General features: G+C 42.6%; 2 protein-coding genes across 2 annotated transcripts; both read right to left on the bottom strand.

The window, feature by feature from the left end:
- Window positions 1–5,485: 5,485 nt before the first annotated feature.
- On the bottom strand, window positions 5,486–8,774 carry LOC132592928 (olfactory receptor 14A16-like). The gene is made up of 2 exons (XM_060281171.1): window positions 8,735–8,774; window positions 5,486–6,555 (listed from the first exon to the last, which is right to left on the bottom strand). The coding sequence occupies exons 1-2, from the start codon at window positions 8,772–8,774 to the stop codon at window positions 5,486–5,488; spliced, it is 1,110 nt and encodes a 369-aa protein (XP_060137154.1).
- A 2,986-nt stretch (window positions 8,775–11,760) lies between these two features.
- LOC132592927 (olfactory receptor 14A16-like) lies at window positions 11,761–24,218 on the bottom strand. Its single transcript, XM_060281170.1, has 2 exons — window positions 24,179–24,218; window positions 11,761–12,839 (listed from the first exon to the last, which is right to left on the bottom strand). The coding sequence occupies exons 1-2, from the start codon at window positions 24,216–24,218 to the stop codon at window positions 11,761–11,763; spliced, it is 1,119 nt and encodes a 372-aa protein (XP_060137153.1).
- Window positions 24,219–24,525: the final 307 nt, after the last annotated feature.

Below are 24,525 nucleotides of genomic sequence, written 5' to 3'. Positions count from 1 at the left end.
CTCTATCCATCGGCAGTACAAAAATTAAAGAAGTCAAAGTGTTCTCGAAAATTGTCTCGAAAAGAAAATAGCTTCATTTCCTTGCAAAAAGGAACATGCAATCTTTTGGTTAGCAAGGACGTATACTGTAAAGATTCAGGTCACTTGGTTTATTTTACAGCTGAGAGCCATATTGCAGCTTTAGCCTGTTCCAGGAAGCAGCAGCTAGAGAAAAACAAGAGGGAAGGGGCAATAGCAGCTAGGAGCCTGCTAACTCCACTATACATGCAACTTGATCCCAGGGCTCAGGTTAACCCTTTCATGCACACAAATGTGAATCAGTAGCTGTATATCACAACAAATTTGAGTAAGAATATCTGACTAGCAAATAGTCACATCCCCACCATGTAAACAAATCTATTCCCAGCTTGGACCAAAATTCTACTGTTGCTTTCTTAATACCCATTGATTCCTTATGTCCTCCATCGTCATATATTTGACTTATAGGGTAGCCTGTAACCTTTTTATCTATACACCCATTCACTTGAGGCCAGTGTAAAATTTATCTGACTTTTTTCTTGCATTTCTCTATCTCAGTATGCTCTGTACTTTGTATTTGTGCCTACTGTGTTTTGGGTACTGCAAGTCTCCTTTAATACAACTCCATTAATTACCATGAACTCTACTGTATAATGATTGTATGAACTTGACGTTCTGTGTGCTAACAGGTGTCAATAGGCTGCCTGTATGACCACCTGAAGGGTATCATCTTTAGCCTCTCTCAGTTCAGTCCACACATTGGTAAGTTTTTAAAAGACTTTGTCCCAGGAGTCTAACACAAATAATCAAGGTATGTAAAAAAACCATCCTGTTTCAAAGCAACTTACTATATAACATTTAAAATACTTGTGTGAGATATGACTAGCTCAGTGTGTCCACCCCCCACTGTGTTCCTCCTGCTTCTGGCATTCTTTCCTCCCTTTTATGATATCTGAAGTAGATGCTTTCTGTTGCATTTGAATACTTGACAATCTGAATCCTGTATTTGATATGATCTGGAGGTTACTTTTTGTTAAGAGCCCTATGTGTCCATATGATACAATCATGCCTTTTTGATTGTCACCTTTGGGTGTAGTGGGATTTGTGCTTATAACCCTGTACTGAACGCCTTGTGTTAAATCAGAGTTAGAGTGTTCTGCACATTGTAGTCTAGTCCTGAGCTTTCTATTAAATAAGCGCTTAGCTAGTTATGTGACCCAATCATTTTGTAATACCAAATCAAGCTCAGTTTTGAGTCTAAGGCTTTTTACAGCAAATTCTTTATAATTTTTATTTTGCTTTCTGCCACCCCGCTAGTCTAGTGGCAGGCAGTGAAATTTCTCATAGGTGATAAGTTAGGGCCAGAGGCACTAGCTTGCAAAGGCATGCGGGGGTCGATGTTATGTGTGTGACGCTGTGATGTCCTGATGTCGGGCATGTGAGCATCGCACCTCGATGCCTAAGCTGTGCAGAAGCTTCCTGGGCTTTGGGAAGGAGGCACCAGGGGAACATTTAGGGGACTAGCCAAGTCCCCTAGTCCAATGGCTGCTCACCACTGCACTAGTCTGAGGCTATTTGTGAGTATAATGTCTCCTTTAAATACTACGCCATCAGTTACCATGCGTTTAACTGTAGGATGAGTGTATGGACTTGACATTCTGTGGGCTGACCCACCTGTAGAGATGGCCCATATAACCATCTGAAGAGTATTCTTTTTCCCTATCTCAGTTCAGTCCATGCACTTGTAGAGACTGGCTGTTTTTAAAAAACCTAGAACAAGGACAATTTTCCATTCTACACAATAGACTATAGTAGTATGGTGTGCATTTTGCTCTCCAAAAGCTATCCAGGTATCACTAATGCTATAAAAAATATAAACACCTTACTCTTTCCCTTTATAGAAAATAGATTTCCAGATGCAATTTCTTCATCACTTTAAGATGTTCTATATTTTTCTAGCCACTCATGGAACATTTTCTTCTAAATCTCTCCCTCCTTTTCTCCTGAGACAGTGAAAATGTTTGTATACACTTGCAGAATGATGCTTTACCATTGGGTGGAAATTATTATTTTTATTCTATTCATGTTCCTGGGAGTTTGATCTCAAGAGCCCCAAACAAATTAGCAATTGTGTTTCTGGATGCTTGGACTCAGGAGTCCTACACAAAACAACCATGGTGGGTTTTTAAAGACTTTGCCCTATGGGACAAACACAAATAATCAAGGTATGTAAATAAACCATCCTGCTTCAAAACAACTTACTATATAATATTTAAAATACTTGTATGAGATATGATAGCTCAGTCCCCCCCCCCCACACACACTGTGTTCCTCCTACTTCTGCCATTCTTTCCTCCCTTTTATAATATCTGAAGTAGATGCTTTCTGTGGCATTTGAATACTTGGCAATCTGAGTCCTGTATTTGATATGATCTGGGAGTTGCTTTTTTGTTAAGAGACCAATGTGTCATATGATACCATCATGCACTTTGACGGTCACCTTTGGTTGTAATGGGATTTGTGCTTATAACCCTGTGACATCACACATTTTTTAAAAAATATTTTTTTATTGATTTTACACATTACAAAACAATACATACAAAACAAAACAATACATACATAACATTCCCCACCTTCTTCCAACCTCCCCTCTACAGGCCCTCTCCTGCCACGAGAGTGTCCCGTGCAAGTAGACAGTCGAAGGTGGTCCATTTTATAGTTGGATACTTAAATATAGGAGGATTAGCTGCCCATATTATGCCCATATAATGCAGACTCAAATTCACTTTTTGTTTGTTAATGTCCAGTGCAATGGCCATCACAACTGGGGTCCAGGATACCTTAACAGCTTGATTCCTAATATCCCTGTTTGATCAGTGAGGTCTTTGACTGAGTCACTGGTAGTGGCTCCACATGACTCAGACACACAGTAGAGACTGGCCATTTTTAAACTATCATTTGCCACATACCACCTCACAGTCAGTCTCACTGCTTATCTCCACTGTGCTAAAAGCTCTGGGCAATGCATGAACCACCACTAAATTTCAACCAGGTGTAAACGCTGAGGAAATACCATAGATTTCACCCGGGGGGAAATCCTAAAAAGATATAGTCTTTAGCCAATGCCTAAGCCAATACCGCTCACATTTGTAATCAATAAAGTTGTGGCCAAAATTTGCCCAATAACCTTAAACTTAAATTCTGTGTCCGTTTGAAGTTCTTTCTTCCAACGGGGGGTTGGTTTGAGGGTCTTGACACGCTACTGGATAGCATGACCAATTTTCTCAGTGTTTAAAAGATACAACTCTCCTTAGTAACAACACTGGATACATCTGTTTACTTACACTCATTGTGTCTTCCAACTTAATGGTTACTCTTCAAAGGCACGACACTTCATTTTACTCATGCTTGTTCATGTAAGACACAATATGTAGTTTCAGGCAGACACTCTTTACACTGAACTTTAAAACCCCAGTCAGCACTTTTCTTCAAACCTCTTTGCAGGATAGATTATTTCCATTTATAATGGGCATTTGTTTCACTGCCCTAGCAACTATCTTACAACTTCTCCTAAACTTTTTAATTCCCCTTCAAGGAATTAAATTGGTCATCCATGTTTAGCTAGTTCCTAATCCCAATCAGAAAAAGTCCTTCTCTCTCCAGGTTGCTGTCTAACTGACAAATAGTCCCTCTATCTAGCTGACATACAATCCCACTCTGTTTGACAGCAAAGTTCTGTATTTTTTGACTCACCAGTTCTTCCAGATTGGTTGGTGTTTTAATAAACTCTGACTGCTGCTGACTCAAGATCTGACCATTGCAATCACCTTTATCTATGCTGCTTCTAAGGGAATGGTGAATACCTCTGGTACCTGTTCTGTTCTTATTTCAGTAGTGATGTAAAAATCTGCATTGTCCAGTGAGGAGGTTTCTCTTTTTTGTATTTTCTCCTGAGCTTCCTTTAGATGGCAACATATTTTCTCAGTGGTGGCCTTCTCGGTGGTGGCGCCCACCCTGTGGAACGCCCTCCCATCAGATGTCAAAGAGAAAAACAGGTACCAGGTTTTTAGAAGACATCTGAAGGCAGCCCTGTTTAGGGAGACTTTTAATGTTTAATAGATTATTTTATTTCTTTTTTCTGTTGGAAGCCATCCAGAGTGCCTGGGGAAAACCAGCCAGATGGGCGGGGTATAAATAAATTATTATTATTATTATTATTATTATTATTATTATTATTATTATTGCAAAGAAGTTGCATCCCCCCATGCATTCTGAAACTTCCCTACCACAGGGAAGTGTTTGTGTTTCTGACTGCCTCAAAGATGCATGTACTTTTTGCTGAGATGTTAATTCAGATATGTGTGCATGTGACATTCTAGTAATTCTGTGAATTCCTACTCCCCCCCCCCCAAAAAAAAATATTTTCATCTAAGTGCTATCACTACCTTGAAAACCTGAATACTAGGTTAAAATTGCTGTTTACATGCTGCAGGGTGTCAGAGCTGAAAGGAAACATGACCTGTTGCTATCCATATTTTAGAAGATTAAGGGTTGCTGAGATGTGTTCAGCCTTTTGTGTGGTCAGGCAGAGACCCCCAAAACCCCAGGCAGCCGCCAAGCAGAATAACACCACCAGACAATGTTCTATGGGATCAAAATTGGCCACAACTTTATTAAGATTTAGGGGTAGGGAGATCTTGGCACAGACATTGGGCGTTTATCCTTCCCAACCCCCCAGCCGGGGATCTGGGTAATTTCTGGGTTATCCAGCATATATGGGGGTTGGGCTAGCTCTGGAGAACATATGTTCAAGCAGATAGCCCGCCCCCTGCCAATGCAAGGAAAGTCATTTCCAGCCCTTCAACAGCGGCCTTGTCGTAGCAGCTCCTGCGTGCATATTCACCTGCGGAAGAAAAAAGGGGGTTAACCTGTAATGTAAGCATTAACTTTTGGGATTGGAGGGTGGGAAAGCTCTGGAGCCGCCTAATGCTTCCCAGGTATGTCTCACTTCTGCTCTGGGCACCGGATAGTTACCTCCTCCAACCTGGCCAATCCCCCACACCTGGCAACACCTCCCCCGGCTGGATTGGACGGCTGGCTGTGTGCGCGGAGATGACAGGTATCCAGCCTGGGAAGGTGGAACCAGCATCCAAACTGCCAGGGACTGCCTGAGGCTCCCAGGGGGCTACATGCAACTGTGCAAAATGTGCACCCCTTTTATATGGGGCACGGTCACTGTAGGCCACTTTAAGAATCATGCAAGTGAACAATGGGGTATGAATGTCAACATACATACGTAAATGTATTATCAACATGCCATGGGATCTGACAAGCAAAAGTGTGAAAGATACAGCTGAGCTGAAGGAATGCAAGATGTCCATTTAAAACAATACAGATGTTCAGTTTGTATATCTGAATCTATGAGGAAGATTTCACTTGAAATGATGCTCTGTTCCAGGAAATCTCTTTAATTATAACTTTTGAGAACAAGCTTGGAAGATATATCCAGAGAAGATTGCCTCAAACCCAACAGCTTTGATAAAGCATTTTTTATCTCCTTATTTCTCATGCTGTAAATTATTGGATTGAACAATGGTGGGAGAATGGTATACATCACAGTTAATGCAAAGTCCAGGTCAGATGGAGTTTTAGAGGGAAGCCTAACGTAAGCAAAACATGCCGTGAAACAAAACACAGAGAAGACAACAAGGTGGGGTATGCAAGTGGAGAAGGCCTTTTTCCTTCCCTTTACAGAAGGGAGTTTCAGAACTGCAGTAAAAATGTGTACATAAGTGACAACAATGAAGACAAAACATCCAAACACAAATACTATGCTCAGCAACATTGCTACAATTTCTCCTAGGTAGAGATTAGAGCAGGCAAGTGTGAGTAACTGTGGGATCTCACAGAAAAACTGATTGACAATGTTTGAGCAGAAAGGGGTTGCAAAAGTTGCACTCGTGTGCATGACAGCATTGAAAATTCCAGCAACCCACACACCAGCAATCATTTGTTTGCAGGCTGCCCTGTTCATCACCATTTCATATTGTAAGGGATTGCAAATCGCAACATGGCGATCGTATGCCATGACTGTAAGAAGGGCAACATCAGATGATAAAAAGAAAACAAATGAAAGCACTTGAGCAATGCATCCAGCATAAGATATGTGTCTGATACTCATGAGAGAATTGGCCATGGATTTGGGGATGGTGACTGAAACAGCCCCTATGTCCTGTATGGCCAGGTTCATCAGAAAGAAGTACATGGGAGTGTGAAGGTGGAGGTCAAAAGCTACAGCAGAGATGATGAGAAGATTCCCAAATACAATTGCCAGGTACAATACCAGGAACAGAGAGAAGTGTAGAATCTGCAGTTCCCGTACAGCTGAAAACTCCAGGAGTAGAAATTCAGAGACAGAGGATTCATTGCCTATCTTTGCATTCATCATTAAAATGATTGCTGCTTCTAGAAGAAAACAGGAAGACAAGCATAGATTTAAGTCCTCTTCTGATAACAAATATTTGCTATCCAATACTGCTTTGGGTGTGGTTTTTGTGGGATGTAGATTTAAAAGATAGAAATGAAAAAAAAAGGTTTAATAATAAATCTTCATCTAAAGGAGAACTTAGCTTTCAACTCCATATAGATAATGCACCATTATCTTAAAATAAGTTACTCCTAAGTATTCTTTTTTTTCCCCTCCTGGGAATTATAGGAGTACAACTCTTCCCAAACAGTATAGAAATTTGCTCATGTATGCTACTACAGTGCCAAAAATGGCAAGAAGAAGTCTCAGTGAAAGAATGGATACAAAAACTTGTGGACTATGCAGAAATGGTGAAATTTACTGGAAAAATAAGAAATCAAGATAAACTTTTTATAAAAGAAGGGAAATGGTTTATTGAATATTTACAAACAAATTGTAAACTGATAAAGACATTGGCAGGATTACTATAATAAACTGCAGTTTCATAAGAGTATACAATTAAGGTAGATGAATAAAAGAATAAGTTAAGGTAATTAGGAATATGCAGGAAATGATAAAAATAAATTCAAGGAAATGCAGAAAGGTTAAGTTTTGAATTGAAATGTATATAACTGAAAATCATCAATTAAAAAATAAAAATAAACTACTGCTGTTTCAAAACTAGTAGATGCTGCTAACCACAATCACTTGGAGATGAATGTTGCCACTGCTGCAGTTCAGCCTCCATCCTTGGCATATTTTCTGTCTATGTGGACGTCTGCAGAAAAAATGTGGAGAGGGCAGATGCCTCTTGCTATCATCTCCATATTTACAACACACATTTGGATAGTTATTACTTCGATTTTGATACTGAATTTCAGTAATCCTTAAAAATAGGAGGATTAGGTGCCCATATTATATGCCCATATAATGCAGACTCAAATTCACTTTTTGTTTGTTAATGTCCAGTGCAATGGCCATCACAACTTGGGTCCAGGATACCTTAACAGCTTGATTCCTAATTTCCCTGTTTGATCAGTGAGGTCTTTGACTGAGTCACTGGTAGTGGCTCCACATGGCTCAGACACATAGCTCCTACTTCCCAGGAGGCAGGCATTCAGTATTCTGGGTCTGATGCTTTGCAACTCCTTCCTATCTGAGATCACAGAGGTTTCAACTGTTTTAATATTTGTTGTATGTTTCTAACCATAATGTACACTGTGCACAAATGTATGTACAAATTGAATGTACAAATATGTAACCTCTTGTAGAGAAGTTTACAGCTGCTTAGCTGCTTCCCAGATCTTTTTGCTGCCACACTGAGAAGACAAGACAAGTGACGCGCTAAAGCCCTCTCTTCCCTCATTAGGAGCTGCAGTGAAGGTTTGTTCTTGGTTGCAGCTCATGGTGGGTTAGGAGAGAGGCTAACCACTAGTCCTGGTTTGGATTATATGCTAAGTCAAAACCTGGTATAGCTTCTGAGGGCTGTACAAAGGAGCATGGAGTAGCAAAGCAATTGTAATCCTCTCTCCATGAGGTGCACATTTATGCAGTCACACTGAGCTAAAATTTGGCTTACCTTGTCATGGAAACCAGGTCTCTGGTTTTTCTATGTGCAGTCGATATTAGGTTTCTGGAGAAACCTAGAACAAGGACAATTTCCCATTCTACACAATAGACTATAGTATAGTAGTATTGTCTGCATTTTGCTCTCCAAAAGCTATCCAGGTATCACTAATGCTCTTCGTGACCCCATGGACCATAGCACGCCAGGCACTATAAAAATATATATAAACACCTTACTCTTTGTGTTTTAAGAGTTGCTTTTTGTTAAGAGACCTATGTGTCAGATGATACATTCATGCATTTTGATGGTCACCTTGGAAACCAAGGTGCTACTAGAATCTCTCTCTCTCTCTCTCTCTCTCTCTCTCTCTTTCTCTCTCTCTCTCTCTCCCATTAGGCAATAGCCACTGATAATAGTTCACACACTTGGCACATACTCACCTGTCTTCTGTTTTCTGTATTGTGCACCTAATGCTTTTGAACTGCTTCCTACTTAAGATCACACAGGTTTCAACTGTTCTTAGCTTTGTTATATGTTTTTAACCTTAATGCATACTGTGTACAATCCACATTGTTATTCATGTATAATGTAGAGGGTCACAGCTGCTTTGCTCTTCCCCAGATCTTTTTGCTGACACATTATGCTAAGCCAAGACAAGGTGCTTCAGCTCCCTCCTCACTCACTTGGAGCTGCAATGAAGGTTTGTTCTTGGTTGAGGTTCATGGTTGGTGAGGAGAGAGGCTAACCACTAGCCTTAGCTTGGATGACATGCTAAAAAAAAACTTGGTGAAGCTTGAGCTGACCGTAAAAAGGATCATGGAGGATCAAAGCTACAGTATTCTTCTCTCCATGAGGTTCAACATTTTTGCAGTCTTCCTAAGATAAAATTTGCTTTAGCATGTCATGGAAACCAGGTCATTGGGTATTCTATGTGAGTCTCAGTAAGTTCCAGGAGACCGCAACAAGCAGGTTTCCCCATTCTACACAATCCACTATAGAAGTACTGTCTGCGTTTAGTCCTCTGAAAACTACTCAGGTATCACTAAAGTTATAAAAATATAAATATCTTACACTTTTCATTAATAGAAAGTAGATTTCCAGATGCAATTTCTTCATCACTTCATTTTCATCTGTATATTAAGAAACCACCCCTTCCTTTTCTTCTGTAACAGAGTACATATCTGTCTACTCCTCCAAAATGAATATTTTAACATGGAGTGGAAAATTATAGTGTGTGTGTGTGTGTGTGTGTTTCTATGCACTCCTCAGAGTTTGGTCTCAAGAGCCCACAAATGTGTCTCTGGAAGCTTGGACTCAGGAGATAAAAGTAGTGTTTCTAAATACTTGGCCCCAGTGTCTAATACAAATAATTAAGATGTGTAGAAAACAAAACCAAACAAAGCCTTCCCATTTCTAAACAGCACACTATATAATGCTTAAAATAATAATAATGCTACATAAGTCTGTCTGGATCCTTCTGGTTTCAACTTGACTTTCTCAGACTTGTTTCATTAATCTATTCTTTATAAATAATGCTTTTATTTATTTTCATGATACAGAGAGTCACTGGTGGAGGAAAGGGGGTAGTGCACAGACCCCACACCATCGGGGGGGGGGACCATCGTGGCCGCACCCCTGTACACATGCCACACACACCCCGTGGCGCAGGGCACCAGGCCCCCAGGACGTGGCCACGCCCTCGTGGGTGGCATGCCACGCCTACGGGACGTGTGCCACACCCCCGTGGGCAGCATGCCACGCCCCCAGAATGTGCACCAGCCATGCCCCCAACTGCTCTCCACCCCCGGTTTTGGAGCGTGCACCTTCGCCACTGCAGAGAGTTCTGTGAGGTGTTCCCCGCTCCATTCCCCCCCTTCCTGTGTTTTGGTCAGTGCTCTAAATTTCACCAAAGTGTTTATCTTGTGAACTGCCATGATAGCTTGTGATGAAGGGTGGTATTTAAATCCAACAAATAGTAAAATAATAATAATAACTTTAAGGAAATACCCTAGTGTTCCACCTGAAAAAAAAGTTGGTCGGGCATCCTACCGTGTTTCTCATATTATAAGACATGTCTTATATTTATTTTTTCCTCAAAAAAACACACTATGGCTTATTTTCAAGGGATGTCTTATTTTTTTCCTCCTCCTCCTGCCACGGCCGGCATTGCTGCTGTGCCTATCACTATGTCTTATTTTCGGGGTATGGCTTATATTCCTTGAATGCTTAAAAATCCTGCTATGGCTTATTTTATGGGTATGTCTTAAAATATGAGAAACAGGGTAGAAGCCACCATTTGCAATGCAGGCAAGGTATTTGTGATTTGCTTCTGCTAATACTGGTCTCCCATATATAAATGTGTGGATTTTTTTGACATTCAAATACAAGGACCAGCAGCTATTTTTCTATTTGTGTATGGTTACTTTTGGGGTTGATGAGAGGCCTTGTAGCACATACCACTTGTCTCCAGAGTTTCCATATCTATGTGGGATTTAACGTGCATCAATATTGTCTTGGGTTGCCCTGGGCAAAATATAGTGACTGACAATCTAATGAATAAATAACCAAATTAACAGGTGTTTGTTTGTTTGTTTTTTAAAAAACCTATATCAAAGCAGTTCCCATGCCTTCTCTGGAGACAACTATACGCAGTTCATAATCAGAATATTGTGTTCAAAACTTTAGAATATGTTAGGATACATGAAACTCCAGTCATATTTTTTGAAAGGATGTGATTTTGTTTTGCTTTTTAAGATTCTGAGAAATTGTGTCAGTGGCCCCCATGTCACATTCGCTCACTAAAGATGGGAGTTGGGTAACATGACCAATTTCCTGGGTTTTTAAAAGATGCAATGCTCCCTAGTGTCAACACTGGAAACATCTCTTAAGTAGAAAAGTCAGGTGTTCTACTTATGTGAAGTATGCCCTGTGTCCAATTATCTCCTACCAAAGGTTCAAAGTAATGAGGAGGCACTTCTGGAACAAAGATAGAATTTTATATATTTACATTCAAAAAGGATTCCAGATTAATATTCACTCTCTTAAAACACAACACCTCATTTTAGAAACTTTACTTATGTGGGGCACAATAGTTCCAGGCAAGAACTCTTTACAAAGAACTTTTAAACCACAGTCAACGCTCTTGTTTAAAACTAGTTTAGGATAGACTATTTTCGCCTAAAATGGGTATTAGTGTCACTGCCTAGCAAGAATCTCACAGCCCCATCTAGGGTGTTTTCCTTAGCCTTATGGAGGCAAAATGGGTTGCCCTCCAAAGGTAATCCCTAAATCCAATCAGAACAGGTCCTTCTCCACTGAAGTTCCTAAACAAGGGCTCATCCACACTTTTGCTTTTCCCATAGCTAGAAACAAAGGGTGTGAATGGTTTTGTTTCCTCCTTTCCCTGCTCCATTCCCCAGGAAAACCCACTATTTAGCTTTAAATAAAAAGAAATGACAATCAACAAAAAAGCTGATTGCCTGATGAAAGCAGTGGCACAAGAGAAAGAGTTAGACATGCACTAAATGATGGACAGTCCCTCTCTAAATGTATGATTTGTGATCAGAGATGCAAAATTATTAATGGTACATCTAAGGTGGAGGAACACAAGATGTCTTTGTGACACATGGCAGATTTTGAGTCTGCATATCAAAATTTATCTAGAAGCTGTAACTGGTCATGGTATCTTCACAGTTCCTTATGCTTAGACCTATGAACACAAATGTAACCTTTTCAGGATAAGTCTGGAAAAGATATTCATAGAAGCGCGCTTCACACCCAAGAGTTTTGATACAGCATTTTTAATCTCCTTATTCCTCATGCTGTAAATTATTGGATTGAACATGGGTGGTACAATGGTATACATCACAGTTAATGCAAAGTCCAGGTCAGATGGAGTTTTAGAGGGAGGCCTAAGGTAAGCAAAGCATGCTGTGAAACAAAATACGGAGAAGACAACAAGGTGAGGGATGCAAGTGGAGAAGGCCTTTTTCCTTCCCTGAACAGAAGGGAGTTTCAGAACCGCAGTAAAGATGTGCACATAAGAGAAAACAATGAAGACAAAACATCCAGGCACAAGTATTATACCCACCACTATAGCTCCAATTTCTGCAAGGTATAAATTAGAGCAGGCAAGTGTAAGTAACTGTGGGATCTCACAGAAAAACTGATTGACAATGTTTGAGCAGAAAGGGGTTGAAAAAGTTGCAGTCGTGTGCATGACTGCATTGAGAAGGCCAGCAAACCACACACCAGAGACCATTTGTTTGCAGGCTGCCCTGTTCATCACCTTTTCATATTGTAAGGGATTGCAAATGGCAACATAGCGATCATATGCCATGACTGTAAGAAGGGCGGTATCAGATGATAGAAAGAAAACAAATAAGAGGACCTGAACAACACATCCAGCATAAGAAATGTGTCTGGTATTCATGAGAGAATTGGCCATGGATTTGGGGAGGGTGACTGAAACAGCCCCTATGTCCTGGATAGCCAAGTTCATCAAAAAGAAGTACAGGGGAGTGTGAAGGTGGTGGTCAAAAGCTACTGCATAGATGATGAGAAGATTCCCAAATACAATTGCCAGGTACAATACCAGGAAGAGAGAGAAGTGTAAAATCTGCAGTTCCCGTACAGCTGAAAACTCCAGGAGTAGAAATTCAGAGACAGAGGATTCATTGCCTATCTTTGCATTCATCACTAAAATGATTGCTGCTTCTAGAAGAAAACAGGAAGACAAGCATAGGTTTAAGCCCTCTTCTGATAACTTATATTTGGTATCCAATACTGCTTTGGATGTGGTTTTTGTGGGATGCAGATTTAAAAGAAAGTAGTGAACAAAATGGTGTAATAATAAATATTCATCTAAAGGAGATGTTAGCTTTCAACTCCAGATTGATAATGCACCATTTTCGTAAGATAAACTACTGCTATGTACAGGTAGGTAGTCGTGTTGGTCTGACTGCTAAGTAGTCCTTTTTCTTCTGAGAATTATAGGGGCAAAACTACCCAAACAGTATAGAAATTCATTCATGTATGCTACTACAGTGGCAAGAAAGTTATTTGCCCAGAAATGGAAAGAAGAAGAAGAATTGACGAAAGAAGAATGGATTAAAAAACCGATGGACTATGCAGAAGTTTCGAAACTTACTGGGTGGGGGGAGAGAGAAATCAAGGTAACAAACATTTTATTTTAAAAAATGGAAACGCTTTATTGAATATTTACAAATAAATTTTAAACCGGATTATTGTCATAAACTGTAGTTTCATAAGTATATAATTAAAGTAGATGAATGAAGTAGATCATTTTTGGGGGTGTTAATTTATATTACAGGTAGGTAGCCGTGTTGGTCTGGGTCGAAGTAAAATAAAAAAATTCCTTCAGTAGCACCTTAAAGACCAACTAAGTTTTTATTTTGGTATGAGCTTTCGTGTGCATGCACACTTCTTCAGATACAGTGAAACAGGAGTCCACAGGCACTTATGTAGAGAAGGGGTGGGGAGGGCGTGGGGATGGGGAGGGGAGGGGAGGGGGGATCACTCAGAATGGTGGTGGAAATGGGTGATTGACTGACTGATAGCTGTTGATGACCGAAAACGACTGCAAATGGTTTTGCATGAAAAAGCAAGGGTTAAGATGGCTGAAGATCGCTTATCATGTATAATGAGATAAGAATCCGATATCTCTGTTCAAACCAGGTCCCTCCATGGTTTTGAGCTTGGTGATAAGTTGTAATTCAGCAACTTCTCTTTCCAGTCTATTTCTTAAATTCTTTTGTCTTAACTATTTTTTTTCTCCCTCCCTCCCTCCCTCCCTCTCCCCCTCTCTCCCTCTCTCTCCCTCTCTCTCTCTCTCTCTTTTATTGCTGTATTGGTGTTTGCACATGTTTTCAAAATATATCATCCCATTTTATACAATATAACAAACCTTTGGCTATCACAGCCTAGGACTTCCATCAGCCTCAACTAATTGTTTTCTAACTTTCTTTCTGATGCTGCATTTTTTTTGAATAGTTATTGCTATAAAATCCAAATCCTAAAAAAATTTCCTTTTTGGCCTTTTTTGGAATAATTCATGTAATTCTCCTTACAAAACTCAGGAATCCCACACAAAACAACAATGGTCTTTTTTAAAGACTTTGTCCCAGGAGTCTAACACAAATAATCAAGGTATGTAAATAAACCATCCTGTTTCAAAACAACTTACTATATAACATTTAAAATACTTGTGTGAGATATGACAGATCAGTGTGTCCCCCCCCCCCCGTGTTCCTCCTGCTTCTGCCATTCTTTCCTCCCTTTTATGATATCTGAAGTAGATGCCTTCTGTTGTATTTTAATTCTTTACAATCTGAGGTCTATATTTGATATGATCTGGATGTTACTTTTTTTTAAGAGCCCTATGTGTCCATATGATACAATCATGCCTTTTTGATTGTCACCTTTGGTTCTAGTGGGATTTGTGCTTATTTGTGTAGTGGGAATTGTGCTTGTGTTAAATCAGAGTTAGGGTGTTCTGCACATTGTAGTCTAGTCCTCAGTTTTCTATTAAATAAACGCTTAGCTAGTTATATGACCCAAACATTTTGTAATACCAAATCAAGCTCAGTTTTGAGTCTAAGGCTTTTTACAGCAAATCCTTTATAATTTTTATTTTGCTTTCTGCCACCCCGCTAGTCTAGTGTCGGGCAGTGAAATTTCTTATAGGTGATAAGTTAGGGCCAGAGGCACTAGCTTGCAAAGGCATGTGGGGGTCAATGTTATGTGTGTGACGCTGTGACGTCCTGATGTTGGGCATGTGAGCATCGCACCTCCATCCCTAAGCTGGGCAGAAGCTTCCTGGGCTTTGGGAAGGAGGCATTTAGGGGGACTAGCCTAGTCCCCTTAGTCCAATGGCTGCTCACCACTGCACTAGTCTGAAGCTATTTGGGACTATAATGTCTCCTTTAAATACTACGCCATCAGTTACTGTCAGGGGGTTGTTGCGGCTACTCTAGAGTAACGACACTCCGCATGCTTGTCTTTCAGCAGTTTTTATTTAGTGCAGCCTATTTACAGTGAGCTAGGTATGTACAACATGTCTGCTTAGTCCGACGCAGAATCCGGCACTGGACCGCCCTTGGACCTCCTCCAGCATAAGAGTCTTGGGACGGCAAATCTCTTTCCCCTCCTTCTCCTGCGTATTTCCGGAATCGGAGGAAAAAAGGGTCTACACTCCATGTTTTCCTTCTCCCCCCCTTCCCCCCCTCTCTCTTACTCCCTCCTGTGTAGCAGGGGCTCTCCCATGCTGCCAGAGCCCAGGCCCTCTCTCCCCACTTCCTGACTGGAATCCTGAGCTTCCTCGCTGCTATCGCTGCTTGGGGAGGAGCTGCTTCTGATGAGGGGAGGAGGATCCCTATATTCTCTTCCCCTTACATCCACCATGAGTTTAACTGTAGGATGAGTGTATTGGCTTAACATTCTGTGGCCTGACCCACCTGTAGAGATGGCCCATATAACCATCTGAAAAGTATTCTTTTGCCCTATCTCAGTTCGGTCCATGGCTTCCCAGTTGGGAACCACTGGACTATAGTATAGTAGTATTGTCTGCATTTTGCTCTCCAAAAGCTATCCAGGTATCACTAATGCTATAAAAAATATAAACATCTTACTCTTTCCCTTTATAGAAAAGATGCAAATTCTTCATCACTTTTCTGTATTCTTCTAGCCACTCATGGAACATTTTCTTTCTAAATCTCTCCCTCCTTTTCTTCTGAGACAGTCAAAATGTTTCTATACACTTGCAGAATGATGCTTTTACCATTGGGTGGGAAATTATTACTATTATTCTATTTATGTTCCTGGGAGTTTGATCTCAAGAGCCCCAAACAAATTAGCAATTGTGTTCCTGGATGCTTGGACTCAGGAGTCCCACACAAAACAACCATGGTGGTTTTTTAAAGACTTTGCCCTATGGGTCTAACACAGATAATCAAGGCATGTAAATAAACCATCCTGTTTCAAAACAACTTACTATATAACATTTAAAATACTTGTATGAGATATGTCTAGCTCAGTATCCCCCCCACTGTGTTCCTCCTACTTCTGCTATTCTTTCCTCCCTTTTATAATATCTGAAGTAGATGCTTTCTGTTGCATTGGAATACTTGACAATCTGAGCCCTGTATTTGATATGATCTGGGAATTGCTTTTTTGTTAAGAGAACCTATGTGTCCATATGATACCATCATGCATTTTGACGGTCACCTTTGGTTGTAATGGGATTTGTGCTTATAACCCTGTGACATCATACATTTTTTGTCTCCATCTCTTTTGTATCTGAGACTGAACGCCTTGTGTTAAGTCACATTTCAGGTATTCTGCACATTGTAGTCTGGTCCTGAGTTTTCTATTGAACAAGAGCTCAGCAGGGGATTTTCCTTTTTCTAGTTACATGGTCCAGTCATTTTGTGATGCCAAATAAAGATCTGTTTGGAGTCAATGGCGTTTTTCAGCAAATCCTTTATAATTTTTAATTTGCTTTCATCGAACCTACTATTCCAGTGGCATGCGGTGAAATTTCTCATAGGGGAACAGCTAGGGCCAGAGGCACTAACTGCCAAAGGGCATTGGGAGGGGGTCAATATCATGTGTGTGATGTTGTGATGTCCTGATGTCAGGCATGTGAGCATTGCACCTGCATCCCTAAGCTGGGCAGAAGCTTAAGTCACTATGTGAAGGTGGTGGTAGGGCTCTGACAAGCTGCTGGAGCCCTCCTGTCTCCTTCCAAAATCCAGATGGGCTTTGGGAAGATGGCAGGATGGATGTTGGACCCATTGGAGCCTCGTACCTCCTTCCCTAAGCTGGGGAGAAGCTTCCTGGGCTTTGGGTAGGAGGCACCAGGGGAACATTTAGAGGACTAGCCTAGTCCCCTTAGTCCAATGACTGCACACCACTGCACTAAAGGTAAAGGGACCCCTGACCATTAGGTCCAGTCGTGACCGACTCTGGGGTTGCGCGCTCATCTCGCATTATTGGCCGAGGGAGCCGGCGTATAGCTTCCAGGTCATGTGGCCAGCATGACAAAGCCACTTCTGGCGAACCAGAGCAGCACATGGAAACACCGTTTACCTTCCCGCTGTAGCGGTTCCTATTTATCTACTTGCATTTTGACGTGCTTTCGAACTGCTAGGTTGGCAGGAGCTGGGACCAAGCAACAGGAGCTCACCCCGTCACAGGGATTCGAACCGCCGACCTTCTGATCAGCAAGCCCTAGGCTCAGTGGTTTAACCACAGCGCCACCTGGGTCCCTTAGTCCAATGACTGCACACCACTGCACTAGTCTGAAGCTATTGGGGTCTAGAATTTCTCCTTTAAATATTACCCCATCAGTTACCATGAGTTTAACTGTAGGATCAGTGCTGCCCAGGACTCTTCCTGCTGTGAGTGCCCACAGGCCCTGTCCCTGCCTCCTTCCACCTGGTCTAGGGCGGGGCCTGGAAGGCCTCATAAAGGACTGCTGCCGCTGCTCTGCTGCTGGTGCTGCCCAGGACTCTCTCCTGCTGTGAGTGCCCACAGGCCCTGTCCCTGCCTCCTTCCACCTGGTCTAGGGCGGGGCCTGGAAGGCCTCATAAAGGACTGCTGCCGCTGCTCTGCTGCTGGTGCTGCCCAGGACTCTTCCTGCTGTGAGTGCCCACAGGCCCTGTCCCTGCCTCCTTCCACCTGGTCTAGGGCGGGGCCTGGAAGGCCTCATAAAGGACTGCTGCCGCTGCTCTGCTGCTGGTGCTGCCCAGGACTCTTCCTGCTGTGAGTGCCCACAGGCCCTGTCCCTACCTCTCTCCACCTGGTTTAGGGCGGGGCCTGGAAGGCCTCATAAAGGACTGCTGCCACTGCTCTGCTGCTGGTGCTGCCCAGGGGAACTTGAAACAGCACAGAGTTCTTTTTAAAATGCTTTTAAAATTTTTTTTTATGTTTTTATCTTCTTTGGGGTGGTAGGTGGGAGGGATTTTTAGTTGGGTGTGGGAATCTGTTAAATTTTAGTGTATTGGTAATTTTTATTGTTTTTGGTTTTATTGTTTTATTGTGTTTGGGGTGGTAGGTGGGAGGGATTTTTAGTTGGGTGCGGGAATCTGTTAAATTTTAGTGTATTGGTAATTTTTATTGTTTTTGGTTTTATTGTTTTATTGTCTTTTTTGTCTTCTTCTTTTGTTGCGTTCTTTGCTGTTTTTTACAGAGGTTTTATTTTGTTTTTAAGGGGAGGGGTCAGGGCTGCCCGGGAGGGGGTCCCAGCAAGCAAAATGGCTGGGGCAGATTCCACGGGGGGGGGGGGGGTGCACTGGAACAACCGATCTCAGTGGTCACGGGTAGGAGGAGGAGTTACGCTAAGACCAGACCTTGTCATTACCGAGGAGGCAGACTTAGTCGTTGTCTGAGGACTATCCCTGCCTCCAGGTCTGGTCCTGACCGGACGGATATTGGAATAGGCAAGGGATACCCACATGACCTGAAGGTGCTGCTGTGCAATGCCAGGTCAATGATGAATAAGACCACCGCCATTCACGACCTGATTGTGGATGGTGGATTTGACCTGGCATGTGTGACAGAGACCTGGTTGGAGGAAGCCGATGGGCCCGTTCTTGGCGCTGCTTGCCCACCAGGTTTCTCTTATGCACAGCAACCCAGGCCATCTGGGCGGGGAGGGGGGGTTGCAGTGATTTTTAGGAAGTCATTAGTTTGCACCAGGCGTCCTATTGGGAAGACCCAGTTCTCTGAGTGCATGTTCTGGAAGTTGGGCAATAGAGGCAGTACAGGATTCCTTTTGGTGTACCGACCTCCCCGCTGCACCAAGGATTCCCTGCCCGAGCTGCTTCAGGTCGTGTCGGATGTGCTCCTGGAGACACCTAGCTTGGTTGTCTTAGGGGATTTTAACATCCATGCCGACACGACCTTACAAGGAGCCGCTCGGGACTTCGTGGAAAGCATGGCCACCATGGGGCTGTCCCTGAATAAGTCTGGCCCAACTCATAGCCGCGGACATGCCTTGGACTTGGTGTTTACCTCTATGGATGTTGGTGATCTGACATTAAGTAAAAGCGAAACAAAAGAAGTGCCATGGTCAGATCACTTTCTGGTGCAACTGGACTTCTCCGCAACCCTTCCCCTCTGCAGGGAGGTGGGACCGATTCGGATGGTCCGCCCCCACTACTTAATGGATCCAATTGGCTTCCAAAGAGTGGTAGGGGATGTTTTATCCCATGTTGATGGCCTTTCAGCTGATTCCCTGGTGGCCCGCTGGAATGCGGAGTTAACCAGCGCTATTGACTGTCTGGCTCCGAAGCGCCCTCTCAGATTGCATGGAGCCCGGACAGCCCCGTGGTTTTCCCCGGCGCTGAGGGCAATGAAACAGTCGTTGAGACGGCTAGAGCGCCGGTGGCGAAAAACTCATTTTGAATCAGACCGGACACGGGCTAGAGCTCAACTTCGAGCCTACCAAGTGGCAATGGCGACGGCGAAGAGGACCTTCTTCACCGTCTCCATCGCATCTGCAGAAAACAGCAGCAGGAGACTCTTCCAGGTGGTTTGCAATTTAGCGGAACCACCTGCTCCATCCGGGCCCAGTACGGGCCACATGATCTCCTGCAATGATTTTGGAAAGTTTTTTGCAGATAAAGTCGCTCAGATTCGGGAAGAGGTAGACTCCACCGTGGGAGCAGGGCCGGGGCGGGGGAGTGCTAGAGTCCTGTCTAGTCAAGTTTTGTGGGATCAATTTCAATTTGTTACCTCCGAGGATGTGGACAGGCTGCTTAGACGAATGAAACCAACCACCTGTCTCCTTGATCCTTGCCCATCCTGGCTTATAAAAGCTAGCCAGGAAGGGCTGGGCGATGGGCTTCGCGGGTTGGTAAATGCTTCTCTCCATGAGGGAGCCTTCCCAGACCCGCTGAAAGAGGCGGTTATTAAACCGCTTCTTAAAAAACCATCTTTAGATCCGGCCAATATGGCCAACTATCGCCCAGTCTCAAATCTTCCATTCTTGGGCAAGGTGATTGAGCGAGTGGTTGTTGAACAACTCCAGGCACGCCTGGAAGAAGCAGACCATTTGGATCCCTTCCAGTCAGGATTCAGGCCTCATCATGGGGCTGAAACGGCCCTGGTCGCACTGGTTGATGATCTCCGGTGGGCTAGAGACAAAGGTGAAAGCTGCTTCCTAGTCCTGCTGGATCTCTCAGCGGCTTTTGATACCATCGACCATAACATCCTTCTGGACCATCTAGAGGGCTTGGGAGCTGGGGGCACTGTTATACGGTGGTTCCGCTCCTTCCTCCTGGGCCGTGTTCAGAAAGTGGTGGTGGGGGATGAGTGATCAGACCCCTGGGCTCTCACTTGTGGGGTGCCTCAGGGTTCTGTCCTCTCCCCCATGCTTTTTAACATCTACATGCAGCCGCTGGGAGAGATCATCAGGGGGTTTGGGCTGGGTGTTCATCAGTATGCGGATGATACCCAGCTCTACCTCTCTTTCTAATCAGAACCAGTGAAGGCAGTGAAGGTCCTGTGTGAGTGCCTGGAGGCGGTTGGAGGATGGATGGCGGCTAACAGATTGAGATTGAATCCTGACAAGACAGAAGTACTGTTCGTGGGGAACAGGAGGCGGGCAGGTGTTGAGGATTCCCTGGTTCTGAATGGGGTAACTGTGCCCCTGAAAGACCAGGTGTGCAGCCTGGGAGTCATCTTGGACTCACAGCTGTCCATGGAGGCGCAGGTCAATTCTGTGTCCAGGGCAGCTGTCTATCAGCTCCATCTGGTATGCAGGCTGAGACACTACCTGCCTGCAGACTGTCTAGCCAGAGTGGTGCATGCTCTAGTTATCTCCCGCTTGGACTACTGCAATGCGCTCTATGTGGGGCTACCTTTGAAGGTGACCCGGAAACTGCAACTAATCCAGAATGCGGCAGCTTGACTGGTGACTGGGAGCGGCCGCCGAGACCACATAACACCGGTCTTGAAAGATCGACATTGGTTCCCAGTACGTTTCCGAGCACAATTCAAAGTGTTGGTGCTGACCTTTAAAGCCCTAAATGGCCTTGGTCCAGTATACCTGAAGGAGCGTCTCCACCTCCATCGTTCTGCCCGGACACTGAGGTCCAGCACCGAGGGCCTTCTGGCGGTTCCCTCGTTGCGAGAAGCCAAGTTGCAGGGAACTAGGCAGAGGGCCTTCTCAGTGGTGGTGCCTACCCTGTGGAACGCCCTCCCAACAGATGTCAAAAAGGAAAACAACTACCAGACTTTTAGAAGACATCTGAAGGCAGCCCTGTTCAGGGAGGCTTTTAATGTTTAATAGATTATTGTGTTTTATTCTTCTGTTGGAAGCCGCCCAGAGTGGCTGGGAAGACCCGGCCAGATGGGCGGGGTATAAATAATAATAAATTATTATTATTATTATTATTATTATTATTATTATTATTATTATTAGTTTATTTGTGTGAAACTTCAGTCTTATATTTTGTTTCTAAAAGGAAGGACTGGGTTGTTGTTTTTTTAAAAAAAAGATTCTGATACTTCGTATCAGTGATCACAGTGTCAGACTCTCTCACTAAAGATGAGAACTGGATAGCATGACGAATTTTCTCAGTGTTAAAAAGATACAACTCTCCCTGGGATCCTTCTGTTCTTATTTCAGTAGTGATGCAAAAATCTGCATTGTCTCTCCTGAGCTTCCTTTAGATGGTAACATATTTTTGCAAAGAGGTTACATTATTTCCCATGCATTGTGAAACATCCCTATCGCAGGACAGTGTTTGTGTTTCTGACTGCCTCCAAGATGCATGCACTTTTTGCTGAGATGTTAATTCTGATATGTGTGCATGTGACATTCTAGTAATTCTGTGAATTCCTACTCCCCCCAAAGTATTTTCATCTAAGTGCTATCACTACTTTGAAAACCTAAATACTAGGTTAAAATTACTGTTTACATTCTGCGGGGTATCAGAGCTGAAAGGAAACATGACCTGTTACTATCCATATTTTAGAAGATTAAGGGTTGCTGAGATGTGTTCAGCCTACTGTAGGCCACTTTAAGAATCATGCAAGTGAACAATGGGGTATAAATGTCAACATACATATGTAAATGTATTATCAACATGCCATGGGATGTGACAAGGAAAAGTGTGAAAGATAGAGTTGAGCTGAAGGAATGCAAGGTGACCATTTAAAACAATGCAAATGTTGAGTTTGCATATCTGAATCTATCAGGAAGATTTCACTTGAAATGATGCTCTGTTCCAAGAAATCTCTTTAATTATACCTTTTCTGAACAAGCTTGGAAGGTATATCCAGAGAAGATTGCCTCAAACGCAACAGCTTTGATAAAGCATTTTTTATCTCCTTATTCCTCATACTGTAGATTATTGGATTTGACATGGGTGGTACAAGACTATACATCACAGTTAGTGCAAAGTCCAAGTCAGACGGAGTTTTAGAGGGAGGCCGAAGGTAAGCAAACCATGCGGTGAAACAAAATAAGGAGAAGACAACAAGGTGAGGTATGCAAGTGGAGAAGGCCTTCTTCCTTCCCTGAACAGAAGGGATTTTCAGAACTGCAGTAAAGATATGAACATAAGTGACAACAATGTAGACAAAACACCCAGACGCAACTGTTACACTCACTACTAAAGCTCCAATTTCCATTAGGTATAGGTTTGAGCAAGCAAGTGGAAGTATCTTTGGGATCTGGCAACATAGCGATCATATGCCATGGCTGTAAGAAGGGAGATATCAGATGCCAAGAAGAAAACAAAGAAAAGAACTTGAGCAACGCATCCAGTGTAAGAAATGCTTCTGGTATTAATGAGAGAATTCACAATGGATTTGGGGATGGTGACGGAAACAGCCCCCAGGTCCTGGATGGCCAAGTTCATCAGAAAGAAGTACATGGGAGTGTGAAGGTGGTGGTCAAAAGCTACAGCAGAGATGATGAGAAGATTCCCAAATACAGTTGCAAGGTACAATAACAGGAACATAAAGAAGTGTAGAATCTGCTGTTCTCATATTGCTGAGAACTCCAGGAGCAGAAATTCAGAGACAGAGGATTCATTACTTATTCTCTCCTTCATTACTAAAAATTTTCCTGCCTCTGGAAGAAAACAGCAAGATATATATTGGTTTAAGTCCTCTTGTTATAGCAAATATTTACTACTTTGGAAGAGGTTTTGTTGAAGGTAAAAGAAATAAGTGAACAAAAAGGGAGAAACAATAAATCTTTATGAAATAAGAACTTAGCTTTCAACTCCATATAGATTATATATAACTATTTTAAAATAAGCTACCACTGTTTCAAAACTAGTGGGTTGTGCTGTTCACAAGCTCTTGAAGTCGAATGCTGCCACTGCTAGAGGAGGAACACGGGAGTCCCACTGCCATCATTAGCATACTTGCTTAGTATGTGGAAATATGCAGAGGGTAGATGCACCTTGAGAGAATCCCCATATTGACAAAACATATTTTGATATTGTAATTCAGTATAAAAACTGAAGGAACTCTTTAATATAGCGGGATAACTTGCTGCCTTTATGATGCAAATTCAAAATCAAGTTTCTTCTATTAAATTCCAATGTCCATAACAATTTGGGTCATGGATATGTTAAAAGCTTGATTCCTAATATCCCTATTCACTCAGTGAGTCTTTGGCAAGATTCAGGTAGGTAGCTGTGTTGGTCTGACTCAGTAAAAATATATAAAATAAATAAATAAATTGTCTAGTAGCACTTAAGAGACCAACTAAGTTCGTTCTTGGTATGAGCTTTTGTGTGCATGCACAATTCTTCATGTTGGTCTCCAAGGTGCTACTATATACTGTATATATAAAATTTGGCAAGAGTCACTGATAATAGTTCACACACTTGGCACATACTCACCTGTCTTCTGTTTTCTGTATTGTGCGCCTAATGCTTTTGAACTTCCTACTTAAGATCACACAGGTTTCAACTGTTCTTAGCTTTGTTATATGTTTTTAACCTTAATGCATACTGTGTACAATCCACATTGTTATTCATGTATAATGTAGAGGGTCACAGCTGCTTTGCTCTTCCCCAGATCTTTTTGCTGACACATTATGCTAAGCCAAGACAAGGTGCTTCAGCTCCCTCCTCACTCACTTGGAGCTGCAATGAAGGTTTGTTCTTGGTTGAAGTTCATGGTTGGTGAGGAGAGAGGCTAACCACTAGCCTTAGCTTGGATGACATGCTAAAAAAAAACTTGGTGAAACTTGAACTGACCGTAAAAAGGATCATGGAGGAGCAAAGCTACAGTACTCTTCTCTCCATGAGGTTCAACATTTTTGCAGTCTTCCTAAGATAAAATTTGCTTTAGCATGTCATGGAAACCAGGTCATTGGGTATTCTATGTGAGTCTCAATAAGTTCCAGGAGAGATCACAACAAGCAGGTTTCCCCATTCTACACAATCCACTATACAGTAGAAGTATTGTCTGCGTAAAGTCCTCT

The sequence above is a fragment of the Zootoca vivipara genome, chromosome 13 (genome assembly GCF_963506605.1).
Source record: "Zootoca vivipara chromosome 13, rZooViv1.1, whole genome shotgun sequence".
Lineage (NCBI taxonomy): Eukaryota > Metazoa > Chordata > Lepidosauria > Squamata > Lacertidae > Zootoca > Zootoca vivipara.
The sequence above is the reverse complement of the archived record's forward strand: the minus strand, read 5'-3'. Positions and strand labels throughout refer to the sequence as shown.